The 16,955-nt window shown below is 36.5% G+C and overlaps 2 protein-coding genes across 2 annotated transcripts; one reads left to right on the top strand and one right to left on the bottom strand.

Annotated features, from left to right (window-relative positions):
- Nucleotides 1-6,062: 6,062 nt before the first annotated feature.
- Nucleotides 6,063-7,172, top strand: LOC126765541 (uncharacterized). Its single transcript, XM_050483155.1, has 4 exons — nt 6,063-6,268; nt 6,326-6,518; nt 6,571-6,897; nt 6,981-7,172. The coding sequence occupies exons 1-4, from the start codon at nt 6,252-6,254 to the stop codon at nt 7,170-7,172; spliced, it is 729 nt and encodes a 242-aa protein (XP_050339112.1). The 5' UTR covers nt 6,063-6,251.
- Nucleotides 7,173-7,266: 94 nt separating this feature from the next.
- On the bottom strand, nt 7,267-11,570 carry LOC126765540 (putative nuclease HARBI1). Its single transcript, XM_050483154.1, has 3 exons — nt 11,306-11,570; nt 8,043-8,182; nt 7,267-7,968 (listed from the first exon to the last, which is right to left on the bottom strand). Exons 1-3 carry the CDS (start codon nt 11,568-11,570, stop codon nt 7,441-7,443), a joined length of 933 nt encoding a protein of 310 aa, XP_050339111.1. The 3' UTR covers nt 7,267-7,440.
- Nucleotides 11,571-16,955: the final 5,385 nt, after the last annotated feature.

The raw sequence follows: 16,955 nt of genomic DNA, 5'->3' as shown, positions 1-16,955 counted from the left end.
TTTGGGGGTTTGAAATTTTAGGGAATCCGACATGCTTTTGGGGATCTTCAGAAACTCATATCCACGCTAATATACCCTTTCTTCACGGCAACATATTTACTATTGTACAGTGATCATTTTTTGGACACAAAATTGGCCGATCCTTCAAATAGTTTTGACTAATAACACCAGACCGAGGCTGAAATACCCAATCCACTAAATTTTCATTTAGCAAAAATAAGTTTGAGACACCTAAAAATTTCCCAATGCAGACACCGTTTCAAACCATTACCAACTATAGCGGCGCGTGATTGTTAGGCACCACAGGAAGAACTTGCCTGAAATCACCTCCTAATAAAATAACCTTTCCACCAAAAGGTATTTCATTTTGGTGAATATCACGTAATAATCGATCTACGCAAAAGTAGCATGCTAATTCGGCGAGCATTGCGATTTTCTTCTCTGGCCCTCTGTTCTCTTCGCGTTCAGCCTTTGCGCCATATGCTTATTGAAAAATCTCAAGCGTTTTTGAGATGCGAAAAAATATAACTGGGAATGCGCGAATAATTAAAAGCCTAATTGCCTGTCACGAGAAAAAGATTCCGACAAATGAAAAGGAGACGTCCGTTCGATTTCTCACGTTTTTAATGCAATGCTTCAATTGTTCCGTTCTTGGAGTTGCTTAGCCTAATCTTAAAACTAACGGCTTAAGCTAGTGGTAATGTAAATACAAGGGGTAAGTAATTATCTTTCGTTAAATATTCTAATAGAATTAAGGTAAGTAAAAAATGAAGGTAACATAAATGTATTATTAAGGTAAGTATGCTACTTTGTGCAATTCAATATTTATAAGTTCAATAATAATTTTACATTTCATTCTTTTTTTTTCTTTAGTTTAGATTTAAATTTAGATTTACAAACGATGTCGCTTGGCGCAACACCGGCCACCTTGACAGGATCAGGTTCCTTCAACATCCATTGGAAGTAAGGCTAATTTGTGTATGGGGCGCTTAATCGTGCCTGCCTTCGTTGTTATGTCTGCGACTCGCACCTTGCCGTCTTGACCTTCGACGGTTGCGACGACTCGTCCTGTTACCCACTGCTGCGGTGGTGTGTTGTCTTCGTGTACGAGGACGAGGTCGCCGGGCTGCAGATTCCGTTTCGGGTGTAACCATTTGGTGCGCTCCTGAAGACCCGTCAGGTATGTTTTGGACCACTGTCGCCAAAACTGTTGCTTGAGACAACAAACAAGTTGCCATCTCTCGCTACCTGTGCTGGTGGGAGTGATCGCAGGGAGCACCCTATTAAGAGATGCGCCGGAGTTAACGCTTCGCCGTCGTTGGGGTCCTGGTTCAGAGGTGTTAGTGGCCGAGAATTGAGGATTACTTCCACTTCGGACAGCAGTGTTGATAGCTCCTCTACCGTGAGGAGCACGTTGCCGATTGCGCGAACGATTAGATGTTTGGCGGACTTCACTGCGGCCTCCCATAATCCGCCGAAGTGCGGCGCTCGCGGTGGTATAAAGGAGAAGCTGAACCCTTCGTCTGCGGCGAATCCCTTCAATTCCGTTGCCTGGACCAGAAACGCCTCTTTCAGCTCGCGCAGCTTGCGATCGGCGCCGACGAAGTTGGTTGCGTTGTCGCTGAACATCTTCTGGGGCATTCCTCGGCGACCAATGAACCTTTTTAGGGCGAAACTAAATGAATTAGTTGACAGGTCTGAAACTTATTCTAAATGAACTGCTTTGGAAGTAAAGCAAACGAAAACTGCAATATATGTTTTTACGGGTGGTCGACCGCGTATTTTTCGTAGTGCTCGAAGCCTAACTTCGACCTGGCAAATTTCCCATTATTTGGTTTTGCAACTTCGGCTTGTAATGAAAACAATGTATACAGTTTCTTACGGTTCCACTGCAAGCTTCTCGGGCATTAATTAGCCATATGCGTTTTTGAAGAAGCGCAACCAACGCTTTAGCCCCAGCGTGTGATTTCGAATGTGCAGGAACCGTAAATATGTTATAACGAAGTGCGAACTTTTATTTAATAAAAGCGGAAATTTGGCATCGTATGGGAGAGGTGCATTTAATAGGCGGCCTCCTACTCGGATTAATTTGAACGACAGCGACATATCCGAGTACTCATGCAAAAACGGGTTGAGTTTTTGCAAGTTTGCGGGTAGGGTGGTGCCTTTATGCAATTTTTGAATAACATCCGAAAATTCTGAATGTTGGACCACCTGTGTAATTTTTAGAAAGCTCAAGTTTAGCTCTTCTGAAGTCCGATTTTGGCCCCTGGAGGATTTTGGTGGTCGCCTGATCCATCGTAGTATATATGCGACAACACGAAGCAATTTTTTATGAGAAGAGAATTTTTCAATAAGGTCCAATATTGAATTTTTTTCAGCAGTCGAAATTAATGTAAATGTAGTTTTCTTCTTCTCTATTGCTTCGTATTCTGGTGAGAGCTGGAAGTGGTTATTAATTGGCCATAAAGTAGGGTCTTCTAGGAGGAACTGTGGACCGCTAAACCATATTGAATTATTCAATTCGTCCACGTTACAACCCCGAGACACTTGATCCGCAGGATTTTGTTTCGTTGGCACATGTCGCCAATGTACTTTGTCAGTCAACTCTTGGATTTCGGACACTCTGTTTGCGACGAAGGTTTGTAGTGAAGATGGATGTGTTTTAATCCAATGTAAAACGATTTCAGAGTCTGTCCAAAATGTAATATTTTCGAAATGTCGACTCAACATAGGCGCTACTCTTGACCATAATTTCGGAAGAAGATGGGCTGCCGAGAGCTCAAGACGCGGAAGAGATTTGGTCTTCAGCGGAGCCACTCTAGACTTTGCAGTAAGCAGCATGCATTTAATACCTACCACTAGCGGATTCGCTTCGTATGTATATGCAGCATCCGTACGCCCTTATTGAGGCGTCGGAGAAGCCATGTATTTGGCAGACGGCACTCGACTCAACGTTTACGTAACGAGGAATGCTTATCGATGAGGGCTTCATTAGGTTGGCTTTAAAGTTCTACCAGCTAGTGTCAAGGCGCAATGGAATCGACTCATCCCAATCTAGTTTTTGGATCCAAAGCTCTTGCAATAAGATTTTTGCTTTGGTAACTAGTGGGGCTAGTAATCCAAGAGGATCAAAAGGCGAGCAGAAACTGACAATATGTTTCGTTTAGTGGCTCGCAGATCATAAAAATTGTCATCTAAAACAAAGCGAAACAAATCCTCTTTCGGCAACCAATGGATTCCTAAAGTTTTAGTGGAGTTGTTGTCATTGAAACCTAATGACTTTTCAGTGCAATCACTGTCGAAAAAATTAGGGTGGTTCGAAAACCATTTTGTTAAGGTGAATCCGGCCGAGTTTAATATTTTAATTACCTCACTTCTCAAAAGATCTAGAGACTCAAAATTTTCTGACCCTGTTAATAAATCATCAACGTAAAAGTCTCTTTTGATGGCCAATGAACCGAGTGGATATTTCATCGTATTTGCATCACTGAGCATTTGCAAACACCGTGTTGCGGGAAATGGAGCAGGCGCAGTGCCGTATGTTACGGTGTTAAGACGAAAAATTTGAATTTGCTCAGAAGGATGCTCTCTCCACACAATAAGTTGACAATTTCTGTCTTCTTCAAGCATAATTATTTGACGGTACATTTTAGTAATGTCCGCTGTTAGTGCATACTTATGTAATCGAAAACGAAGAAGAGTTGAATATAATTTTTCTTGGATGGTTGGACCTACCATCAAAAGTTCATTCAACGCTATTTGAGTTGAAGATCGACTCGAGGCATCAAATACAACACGTAATTTGGTTGTTGCGCTCTCGGGCCTTAAAACGCATTGATGCGGAATGAAGTAGTGTGGCTCACTCGGGATCTTATTGTTCGTTGGGCTCATGTGACCCAATGCTCTATATTCATAAAGTCCAGATACATTTTGCGAAGTTCTGGATCTTTTAATGTCCTTCTCTCCAGGGCCTGAAACCGCCGTACTGCGGTTTCATAGGAGTGACCGAGTAACTTACGGTAAGCATTAAAAGGCATTCTTACTTGAAGCCGTCCTGAAGGCAATACTTGAGTTGTATTTACGAAAAAGTTTTCACACTCTTGTTGCTCTGGTGTGAATTTGCTGCCATTTGATTCTGAAGGTAATTCTTCAAGAGCCCAAAATTTTTGGACTACTGAATCTATTGGCGTGAAGTCTTCTTCAGCTTGGCATAGTGTGCTATGTAATCTGGGAGGAGAACTTATATTAAAGGCGTATTTGCCAGATACAATCCATCCTAAAAGGGTTTTCTGAAAAGTTGGTTGGTTGGGACCATTTCTAATTTGGCCAACAGCTAAAAGCTCGAAAAAGCAGCAGCGGCGTTGATGGCAGCAGCGGTTTGATGGTAGCAGCGACGATAGCAGCAGCGGCGTTGTGGTAGCAGCGAATAATGGCAGCGGCGAGTGATGATAGCAGCGACTAATGGCAGCAGCGACTGATGGCAGCAGCGACTGATGGCAGCAGCGATGTGATGGAGTTGACGTAGCAAAATTGGACACTTGGCGACACTATATATTTACGGGGTTTGGTAGCGGCACTGGAAGCGGTAAGTATTTAATAGCGGTCCTTCACTCTTACGGCTCAAAAAGCGGTATTTTGTTGCGGTAGTGTTTAAGGGCACTTCACGGTTAACTTTTAATTTTTTTGTCAGACGGCACTTTTACACAATGCATGTATATAATTAATTTTATTTTTTTTTTACTTTTAGCCGAGTCTATTTCGAACCACTTGGTGTTATTAACGTGAAACACACTGTACCGCACCTTCTTCACGTTACGTATACGCGTATATATGTATGAAAGTAGAGTACCGTTTTTTTCTAATTTTTTCACACTCCACTTTACGTGTAGATGTATGTATGTAAATTATGCTTGTCACTTAGCATTTTCTTTTTGTGTATGTATGTATATAAGTATTTAATACTTTTCACGCCACTTTTTCTTTTTGTTATCACTTTAGTTATGTATTTTATGTTTTATAATTATTTTTCCTCTTTTGTGTTTCAGGTATCACTGCACTTAACCACTTTTAGTATATGTTCCAATTATATGTACATATGTATTTGTATTTTTCTTTTGGTATCTTTTTGATTTCTTTATAATATATATTTGTTTTTAGGTGTTGTTTTTTTTTATGTTTAATTTATTTCCACTTCCTTTTCACGAAGGACCGAAAACGAAACGAATTGACAGGCAATTAGTTAAGAAACGAAAACGAAAGTAATGAAATATATGCTAAGCTCACGCACTTAGTCCCTGCTCGGGCGCCATGAAAAATCTCAAGCGTTTTTGGGATGCGAAAAAATATAACTGGGAATGCGCGAATAATTAAAAGCCTAATTGCCTGTCACGAGAAAAAGATTCCGACAAATGAAAAGGAGACGTCCGTTCGATTTCACGTTTTTTAATCCAATGCTTCAATTGTTCCGTTCTTGGAGTTGCTTAGCCTAAATCTTAAAACTAACGGCTTAAGCTAGTGGTAATGTAAATACAAGGGGTAAGTAATTATCTTTCGTTAAATATTGTAATAGAATTAAGGTAAGTAATAAATGAAGGTAAGATAAATGTATTATTAAGATAAGCATGATATTTTGTGCAATTCAATATTTATAAGTTCAATAATAATTTTATATTTCATTCTTTTTTTTTTTGAGTTTAGATTTAGATTTAGATTTACAAAAGATGTCGCTTGGCGCAACACTTATACTCATTTGCCAAGGGGTTAACATTTGAAAGCATTTCGTGGATTTCTCCATGTATTCGGAAGCAATATGGTCCGCGCCCTGTAGGCTCCGCAATTTTCGCTTCGAATGATGCAAAAGCAAACGAACTATTTAGCTGCCGAATATTCTCCAAATAGTGTCCCCGCCAAGAGCTCAAATCATTTTCTAACACAGCTTTCAAAAACTCAGGTACACGTAATTCTTGAAGTTTAACTTTTCCGCCATGACAACATGTCGTAAAGCCATTTCTTACCTAGTAACAATTTCAACCAAATATTAAGACAATAACACCCCTATTCTGTGCTTTTGACAAATTAATAAAATATTGACAATTAACTCAAATATTTAACAAGCGAGAAATATTTTGGTATTCTGTGGCAATCTTGATAAAAGTAAAAGCTTCAATTCGTAAAGCTTTCCCCACAAGTATGGTGAAAAAATAATGTAAATAGAAAACAGCTGATTTCTATTCAAATTATTCGTTAAAATGGACAATTCTGCAACGTAAGTTTCCAAATTTTAATTATTAACAAAATTTATAATTTAACTTTTATTTTATAGTAAACCCAAGCACGATAGAGCTACGCACGAGCAGCTGGAGGCATATGTGTTGTTTTGCCAAGCACACCCAGAAATTAGTACGGGGAAAAATTGCCCAAAGACGCCTCAACGGATGAAGGAGTTGTGGCAACAGCTGGCAGAGCAACTTAATTCGTGCAGAGGACCAATACGAAGTGCTGCAAAATGGAAAGAGGTAACATTTTAGTTTATTTTTCGTTTATTTATTATATTGTGTTAATTTATAGACGTTAGGCGTTTGGAAAAGCCAACTGCGCACTCGAGCAAGGCGGTTGAAAATGACTCAAAGGCTCACAGGTAGAGGTCCAAGTTCCAAGCCGATGACGGACTTCGAAGAAATGGCTTTGTCGACATTTGGCTCGGCCGCTGTAGATGGGATGCAAAATGTGCAAAGCCTAGGTTTAACGCCAATTGAGCAAACAGATGAATGCGCAATTTCATCACCCACGGGTAGTCCTCACCAATTATGCAGTCAGGTAGATGCAAGCCCAAATCCCGAACACCATACAGCAAGCCCAACGTCACCATCTACGTATCCTAGCTTGGAAAACCAGGTAAGTTTTCATTATGATATAATTACAAAATTAATATATGTATAATTTTTTTTGCATTTCTTATTACGTTTTTTTCTTTTAAGGATGCTTCAACTTCGGAGCTATCACGAAGTGCACGAAACAAGCTTATCAGCACTTTGATAGCTGATATTCCAAAAAGGAATGCTGCTGAGGTAGAGAGGAGACGGGAGCATCGGGAAATGATGCAGGCCATTCAAGGCCTAACTAGTTCTATAACAGAACTTACAAAATCGTTTACTAGTAATAAAAAATAATATCTAAAGTTGAATTAAAATTGAAATAACGTATGTGTAATATTTTTATTTAATTAATATTTATTGAATTAATTAAGTTTGGTTTTTTGTTTTATAATAGAATAAAAAAAATGGAAGGGAAATTTCAATTTGTTTTCTTTTAACAAAAAGGATAAATAAATAAACAAATAATGGAAGTAAGTAGTGTATTTCAAAAGTCGAATTGTGAGAACATTTATATACTTATGTACATAAGTATATGGATTGGCTTCTGTATATATGTATATAACTAAAGAGTTGATATATATCTTGATCTTGTTCTTTCACCTTCGCGCATGTACTGTGAAGAGTTATAATCATTAATTGGAGAATCAAAGTCTTCTGCAACCCCGTCATCTATTTCGTTGAACGTAATGCCTGCTTTCGTCATTATATTATGCAATATAACGCAAGTACTAACAAACAAAGCGGAAGTTTCGTGTGAATAATGTAGAACTCGGTGCTTCAATAAACATCTGAAGCGAGATTTTAAAACACCAAATGCTCTCTCTATGCAGTTTCTTGCAGAACCATGGAATTTGTTGTATTTTTGCTCTTTATGGGTATTAGGTGTTCCCACTGGTGTTAAAAGCCACGGTTCTAGAGGATAACCTTGATCGCCAAGAAGCCAAGATTCCCTCCGTTGTTTCTCAGACGTATTAGTATGCTGACGAATGAGATGTTCTGGTAGGTCAGAAGTTGCCCAAATTCCAGAGTCATGTGTTGCACCCGGAAATTTAGCATTGACAAATGTAAAACATAATCGGTGATCGCAAACCTAAAAAACGATACATTCAAAAATTGCATTGGCATATATGTATGTATGTATGTGCATGCAAAAACAAAACTTACTGCTTCAACATTGATACCGTAGAATCCTTTTCTATTTAAATATAAATTAAGAGGACGTTCGACATTATTTGATGGTGGAGCAATGATAGCAATATGCGTGCAGTCAATTGCTCCTATGGTGCTTTTTTTTTCTAAAAAATCTGGAATATATGTATTTCAAATAAATTAGCATATTATTATTTGTATTACAATAATACTTGCCCCGTTTTTATAAAAGTTTCTTCCTCTATTGAACTGGGAAACTTTATTTCTCCTCCCTTCACCTTCACAATAAGTTTTGCTACAGCTCGCACACTTCTCGAAAGGGATGACTGACTCATGGGCAAGTTGACGTTGTTACCTACACATTTCTGATATGAGCCGTGTCCAAAGAAATTCAAAGCTGCTAGAACCCTTACAGTTAAAGGTAGTGACGTATTCTGATTATCATGTGGGGCCAGTTCATCAATTAGGCGGCGGCAAATTTCACGAGTTAATCTAAAATTTTGCACAAAAATATTCTCGCTCAAAGAAAATGGATTGCTATCGTCGCGTAAACTTTTTAAATGCCGCGCGCGATTCCTATTTTCACAATTTTCATCTTCGTTGAACAATAATAACAAAAGTAAAATATCTTCCATTTTCACAACAAGATGCACAATCAGATATTTAATTCATAACGAGCACTGCTGTCAAGAGCATTTGACATCTTAGGGGTGTGAGTATGTATATACGTATATTACGAATATAGAACAATGAAAAGTACAGGTACCTTTTCACTTCCGAAATGTTTTGCTTTACAATGTAGACATATGTTAGTCAAACCCCCAAGCGAACTATACTCCGGAAGAACTACGGAGTTTAGGGCAGCTTTGAAATAACTTGCCATAGATCCTGCATGACTACGGCTCTAATAAAACAGGTCAATTCATATACATACATACATTAACAATTAAAAATTCCCTTTTATCTATAACATTCACCTCTTCTTTTCGACCTGTTAAACTCCTTTTTCGTCTAATTCGCCTTTGGTTTGGCATTTTATTTTTAATAATTAATCTGAATCTGAATCTGAACTGAAATTCGATGTAGTATGTATGTATTCGCTGGTAATAGCCGCCTTGACTTTTGGAAGAAAACTGAACTGACTCAAAGCTTACCTAACGCAATAACACTTCTAATCAAAATAACGCCGACAACAATATTTCTGTTAGATTTTGCACTTGCGTCTTCGCCCATACATAGGAATATACATACATATGTTTGTAAGTATGGATGTGTGAATATAAAACAAGCATGTCAAAGCGCAGTGTTCCTTAGCTCGTACATACATACATATTCGTGCAACATAGAAGAGAGCGCATGTCAAATCGTAGATAGCGCCTTAGCGCATGCATATGTATGTATGTACCAGTGCACATGCCAAAGCAAACATTTGTCATTTGTAATATTCGTCATTCTCTTATTGTCATAGATAACTTGATTAGAATCTCTTTTCTTGCTCTCTCGCTTGCAGCTGATCTGTTTTCTGAGCTGGCAAAAAACACAATCCAGCAGTTAGTGAAAAAGGCGGGATGTCAGAAAAGCAGCGCTATAATTACTTGACGAAATTAGTGTGAAATGAAACTGTGCGAACATATTTTGGCAAAATAAATGTTTATGTAAATTAATTAATGATTTTGCATTTTAGCATTTACATATATGTATATGTATGTATGCATTTTCAAAGTGTTTAATTTAGTGTTTTGTATAATTTATTAAATACCCAAGTTAATATTTTTCAGCAGTGGCATCATTGGCAAATGTTATAAAAAATGCGAGTTTTGACAGCTCTCTCTCGAACCAAAGAGTCTCGTATCAAGTTATCTATGCTTATTGTCAGGAATAAGGGGATGTTAAACTTATTCCAGTGTGAGAGCGCCTCAAAATTAGCGTTTTTTATAACATTTTCCATTATGGCCAGATCGAACAAAATAACAATTTTTGGGCATTTTAATAATACCCAACATTTAGTACGAATATAAATTACTAAATAGTGGTTATTTATTATATGGAGAAACTATTTAAATCTTTTTAAAGAATATTATAACAACTGACTTTTGTCTATTCAATACTCAATAATAGGATTTAAGGTTGTTAGCTCTCAATCATTAAAAGTTTTTAATAATTTTCAATTGAAAATAATACTATGATGTTACAAATTACAAAACATTTCATCAAATACCTTTAAATTTCACAAATTTATTTAATTTTCATTGTTTTGCATATTTGATAAGAGGTCTTGAACGATGCAACAAATCCCTCCGTATATATATTTTTTGGTAAGATTTCATATCTGGCCATCGCTTTTAAAATTGCTAAACGTCAAAACCTCCTGAACTCGATCAACTGTCAAAGTTTAGGTGGTTTTGACGTTTAGCAATTGCTCTCTCACTTCCAGTGAGAGAGGAGTTAAACATCTCTTTATCTCTGCTTATTGTCATTTTGCTACCGAGCAGACAACATTGTTGTTGTTAGATTTCGCACTTGCGCCTTCGCGTATGTGGGTATGTGTGTAACGAAAGCAAATGACAGAAACATTTTTAATTATTCATTCTCTTACATATATGCTCTTTTCTGTAGAAGCGCTGCTTATATTAGCTTAATGTAAAAATTGAAGAGTTTAAACGCAAATATATCAAAAGTGTTTCAATGAATTTAAAATCTGTAAAATTTGTGCAAAGTTTCAGATCGCACACTTTAATTTGATGTATTATCTCTGTACGTTTTGTAGATCTCTGGAAATAAGCGCCTTGTCTTAGAATAATATATAGATTTTACACATTTATACGGTTTTTTGCAATACGTTTTTGTATGCCCAAATTCCTGATATCGATAGCATTGAACAATGTCATTAGTTTGACGAGGAGCCTCTACCTTAATAATAGCATTTTTTAAGTGTTTAAGCTCATAAATTTCTTTATTGTTGGCGCTGGGCTCCAAATCAACAAAGAACATTGATAGTGGTTGCTTTGTGATTCTACTGTTAGCATTAGAAACATTTCTTACTTTATGACCTAATGCGGAAATATTATTAATTATTTCCTCCAAATCAGTGGAAAAGTGAATACCTTTTATCACTACTCTATATGATCGCTCCTGTTTGGGTTGATATGTGTGAAATCACACCTTAACACTATCTAAATGTTTTACAACTTTTCTATATGAATCAATATTATTTATCATAACTTTAATTTGACCATCGCTTAGCGATTAATATCTAAAATCTTTTTTGGCAATTATACTTGCAATAGATTTTATCATTTCGCATATGTTATGAACCCCAGGTATGATTAACGGCGGTGGCTTTGGAGCATTCAACACTTCTCTTTCGTTTACTGATACATTCTCACCATCGTTTAACACAGCATCGTCATCATCACTTAGAATGTCAAATTTATTTGGTTGTATAAGAATTTGTTTTTTTTTATGTAGTTTAGGAGACTCATTGTTTGCACGTTTTCCACTTTTGCTTGAAATTTTCTGCAAGTTTTCTCCCGATCCATTCATTTTACAATGATTCACTGAACTCAGCTTTCCGTTTCTTTCGATCGAACTTTGAGGCACCCCACGAGTTTCCGTAGATATTATATACGCTTTCAATTAACGATTCTCAATATACGAATTAAATTAAATTTATATTTCTTTGCAATAATATATTTTTAAGAAATTATTGAATTTTTGTAATTTTATATGAGCTTGAGAAAATGTATTTGCTTCCGTTTTTTTTTGCGCCACCTGTTATAAAAAAATAAAAATAATAAAATATAAAATTAAAATAAGCATATTGTATTTTACTATACGGCAAGCTTATTTATCAATATCAATAAAGCATTGACAGATTTTTTACATAAATATGCGTATTATTTTCGCGCTACGAATAAAACGAGAACATAGTATTGATAAATTTGCAGCTAGTATACCATCTGCCATTGCGTATGGTACATATGTATATAGGGTTTGTCCGGAAATATGCGTATTATTTTCGCGCTACGAATAAAACGAGAACATAGAATTGATAAATTGCAGCTGGTATACATACTACTTCTTGCTAAAGCAAAATTTGGGTAAACCTGCTTGATCATATCAAACGTCTTTGTAGCAGATTTACCGAGTTTCACACAGAATTTAATCGCGTACCTCTGATCTAACGAACGCTGCATTTTCGGCTGGCACCACTCACAGGAACACGTCGCGCGAAAATGTTTGTTATTTCTCTCCAAGTGCTCGGAGACAACCGACCATTCTCACCATTGATCGTTCGTAAGCTACGAATGCCCTCTAACGAATCCAGTCGGTGCGTGCACGCTCAGAAGTATAGTCAGTTTCTATTATTCCTATACCGGACAAACCCTGTATGCATGTTCATTTACATATATGTGACCTGGTCTACGGAAAGGGGCTTAGGTGTCAAAAAATTAATTTTCATTTTTTAGTTGTTTCGGATGGAAGATGAGATGCTTTTTCACGTGATAGAATCCAAAAAGTCATAACCTGTTTGAAAGTTTCGTAAAAATGCAGAGAAAGAAGAGTAAAAATAAATCGGCTATAGACTGGATGAATTTAACAGCTTTTTCGATGTCAGCCGGTTTAAATGACTTTGGATGAGTACTCGGTTTATTTGCGAGTCCGTGTTGGCGCACTGTTACACCCTGTGCGGCAAAATGACGTACTGAATGTTCGTAACGCTTCTTCCCACATGCATTTACAAAAAGGAAAAACGAACGACAAACAGGCACTCTGTAGAAGGTAAATGTAATTTTATGCCTCATAACTTCTGTATCCTGCCTCTGTCCATATTTCTTCCGCCCAGAAAGCTTTGCGTATACACTTTCTAGCTTTTCGTTACTCATAATTCCAGCTTCGATATGACTTAGTATCACTAAATCAAGTTCATTTTTCGACATCTCTAAACAATTGTTCCGCGTACTCTCGATCATTTCCCGTGGTATCAGTTTATGACATTTATTATTACAACAATCTTTTGACAGAGATTTTGTTACCAGCTCCTCCTCCTTTAGTTCAACAACAGACAGGTCAATCTTAACAAAAGTTTGTTCGGTATCATCTTCTGCCTGAGATACACATACATATGTACTTCGTCTTCATCATAATCGCTCTCTTCATTGTTTTCATCATCTTTTTCATGGAAATATTGTCCGTATACGGCACTGAACTCCTCATCAACACTCATGTTTCATTTCATGCGAAATGCGAAGACGATAATCAACAGAAACACTTATAAAATGTGATAACAGAACATCCGGAAAGAGAGACGAAAGAAAACAAGACAACAGCAGCTGCGTGGTATTAGAGTAAACAACATTTCTTCAGTGTTACTTTTTTAAATGTTCCACACAAGCAACTTACACGATGAACTATAATAATATTCCGACCAAAAACAACACTTACTGGATGTCCTTGAAGCCTCTGGAAAGGAGAATAATTAATGAGATAACGAGAAACTGACGAAACGAGTTGTTTATTTTTAACAGCTGTTTCCCAGAAAACTAGTTTTCGCACATTAGCTCCCTTTTCGTAGACCAGGTCACATAAAATGAATATAGTTTGCTGGGAAAAGCTGTTAAAAATAATCGTCAGTTTCTCGTTATCTCATTAATTGTTCTCCGTTTTTTTGACATCTAAGCCCCCTTTCCGTAGACCAGGTCACATATAGTATATGTATGTGCACGTATCTATCTTCTATCTATCTATATAAATAAAAATGAATTGTTGTTCGTTAGTCTGATTAAAACTCGAGAACGGCTGGGCCGATTGAGCTGACTTTGGTTTTAAAATGTTTGTCGTAGTCCAGGGTAGGTCTAAACGGTGAGAAAATAAGGAAAAATTACGAGTAAGATAGAGTAAAACGACAATTCCATTTTCCCATATAAAAGTTGACCACTTACTTGCTGTCAAACATTTGACGGTATTTGTACTCTCAGTTCCACTCGAATTGAAGAACGCATTAAAACAAGACTTTTGAATCGACAACATAATATCAACTTTGCTCATAACATCGTGTATTTAAATTTCAATCGTAAATTTCAAAATATATAAATATAATTAATGTGTTGACATGTTTGATGGTGCCAACCTTACAGTGTTACCAACTCTCATAACTACTTTTATTATAATAACGGGGCATCTCTGCCTGTGCAGCGAGAGAAATTGGGTTGTGAAGTCTTAAACTTAATAAACTTATACAAGCATAAATCAAAATATCATTTCTCATTTTAAATTTTATTATTTTAATTTCAAAATATAAATATAATGAATGTGTTGACATGTTTGATGGTGCCAACCTTACAGTGTTACCAACTCTCAAAAATACTTTTATTATAATAACGGGGCATCTCTGCCTGTGCAGACTCCACATTGCTCATTGCTTACTAGATATAGAATACTACATAGTTTGCCATATATCGTAAGCTAGAAGCTGTCTCTTCAGCAGTTTAACAGCGCAGTTTTCATTTATATTAAAATTTCGAAAAGGCAACATATCCCATTTCCACATATGCCGACGGCATTTTAATTTTGGTAATATGAAAATTAGAAGAGCGATTTAAGACGGTTGTGTTATATTATAAAAATATAGTACATTTTCAAAATAACATTTAAAATTTAGTATAATATTGTTAATTTATAGAAATATTATGCAAATTGGGTTGGGAAGTCTTAAATGTAATAAACTGTTACAAGCATAAATCAAAATATCATTTCTCATTTTATATTTATTATATTAATTGGTATATAAAAGTTATGCCACAATTATTATATAGTAGTCCAAAAATATAAATTCTTATTTTTCCTAGAAATACATTTGTAAAAAAAGGATCTTCATCCATTGTTATTATCTTATTTTTTCCAAAAATACATTTGTAAACAAAAGGATGTTTATCCTTTTTTTATATTCACACACAAAATATTTAAGGAGTTCAAGAGCTCAAAACGTGCCCTACATCAGCTACCTACCCGACGGCATTTCGCAAATGATAAAATAAATTTTTCAAGAGCTCAAAGCATACGCTACATCATCTCGAAACTACCTACCCTACGCTTTTGCGCAAATGATTATATCATGATAGCAAATGCCCACATACAGATTTGGCAATGGCAATAACAGTTAGTATTCTATAAATTCTATCCTGTCGAGATGACCTGTAATAAGTGTATCCGAACGTTCCATTGTTTTGTCGTCTCATGTAAAAAGCACGTGTATCCGAACGTTTCATTGTTTTGTCCATAAATTTAGAGACTTTCTGCTGCGCTCCTACTTTAACATCCTGGGTTTTGTCATCTCATGTTAAAAAAAGAAACATTTAATTGGAGAAATAAGAAAGTAATAAGTGTATCCGAACGTTCCATTGTTTTGTCATCTCATGTAAAAAGCACGTGTATCCGAACGTTACATTGTTTTGTCCATAAATTTAGAGACTTTTTGCTGCGCTCCTACTTTAACATCCTTGGTTTTGTCATCTCATGTTAAAAAAAAGAAACATTTAATTGGAGAAATATTTAAAATACTGCTAAAAGTGATTTTCTTCTCGCTGCTTACAATGCCGAGGAAAAGAAAACGACCTGACATAGGTCGTCGAAGTCGTGTAAATGTGCAACGAGCTACTTTACGCTCCAACCGCACTAATGACCAGCGAGATGCTGATAATGATAACAGTCGTACAAGTATGGGAGAATTACGTTCAAGAGTAAATAACTATCAAGTGGATAGGGGGAGAATGGAACGAGTTCGTGCACATCGATCACAACAGCAGCGAGCACGGGATAACGAATTTAATCGATTCCGCAGACGCAATGCTCCTGTAAACCTCGAACGAGGAGCATTTTCCTACGATCCGGAATTTGATTATAGTGCCGACAAATCTGTGACGATTGGAGAAATGTCAATCATTTGTCAACATTGTAAAGCATTAAAGTACAGTAGTGAACCTGCAGGATTATGTTGTGCTGGTGGCAATGTACAATTGTCTCAATTGGTTCCACCACCTGAACCGTTACACTCATTAGTTAATGGAATGGAAAGTGAGTCTAAACACTTCTTGGCTAACATCCAAAAATATAATAATTGCTTCCAAATGACATCGTTTGGTGCAACGCATATCGTACAAGACGGGTTCATGCCTACTTTCAAGGTAGTATACCATAATTGTTTTAGTGAAATTCTAATTTGTATTTGTATCACAATTAATTTAACCAGTTCTTAAACAATTACAGATACAAGGACAAATTCATCACCTACTGGGGGCAATGCTGACAGTGCCACATGCAGATCATAAATTTTTGCAAATTTATTTTATGGGCAATCAAGATGTGGAAGTTGATACACGTTGTGGTCATAATCCAACCGTCGAGCGAATCATTGTCCAACAACTGCAAAAATTTCTTCACGAGAATATTGAATTAGTGAAGATGTTCAAAATGGCACTGGATCGGATGCCATCAGACAGCCATAATATTGTAATAAGAGCCGACAAAACACCTGCTGGAGAGCATGCAAGGAGGTTTAATTCACCGACAATAGATGAAGTGGCTATTGTCGTTGTTGGAGAGAATTTGCAATCAAGAGATATTGTACTTCATCGCCGGAACAAAGAATTGAAACGTGTATATGAAACGCATAGAGCTTATGATGCTTTACAATACCCATTAAGGAGAAGATGGGTACCATTTTAATATCAAAATGGTTAATCCAACAACAGGTAATTAGATTATACAAAATAAAATATTTTATATGTTCAATTTATAAATGTATTTTTTTATCATATGTACTTCCAGGTGCTGATACACACAAAAAAGTCAGTGCCATGAATTATTATGCATACAGACTCATGATCCGTGAAGGTGAAGTAAATCACATTTTGATGTGTCAACGGCTCT

The sequence above is a fragment of the Bactrocera neohumeralis genome, unplaced genomic scaffold (genome assembly GCF_024586455.1).
Source record: "Bactrocera neohumeralis isolate Rockhampton unplaced genomic scaffold, APGP_CSIRO_Bneo_wtdbg2-racon-allhic-juicebox.fasta_v2 cluster10, whole genome shotgun sequence".
Taxonomy (NCBI): domain Eukaryota; kingdom Metazoa; phylum Arthropoda; class Insecta; order Diptera; family Tephritidae; genus Bactrocera; species Bactrocera neohumeralis.
Note: the sequence above shows the minus strand (reverse complement) of the source record. Positions and strands in the feature narration are given on the sequence as shown.

Bases quoted from the DNA above. Each gene is read 5' to 3' on its own strand.
- LOC126765541 (XM_050483155.1), top strand. The intron at 6,519-6,570 runs GTAACATTTTAG...GTTAATTTATAG, and splicing joins GTGCTGCAAAATGGAAAGAG to ACGTTAGGCGTTTGGAAAAG. The intron at 6,898-6,980 runs GTAAGTTTTCAT...TTTTCTTTTAAG, and splicing joins ATCCTAGCTTGGAAAACCAG to GATGCTTCAACTTCGGAGCT.
- LOC126765540 (XM_050483154.1), bottom strand. From the start codon at position 11,570: ATGAATGGATCGGGAGAAAACTTGCAGAAAATTTCAAGCAAAAGTGGA. The intron at 8,183-11,305 runs GTATAATTGCCA...CATATATTCCAG, and splicing joins AATGATAAAATCTATTGCAA to ATTTTTTAGAAAAAAAAAGC. The intron at 7,969-8,042 runs GTAAGTTTTGTT...ATCGTTTTTTAG, and splicing joins ACGGTATCAATGTTGAAGCA to GTTTGCGATCACCGATTATG.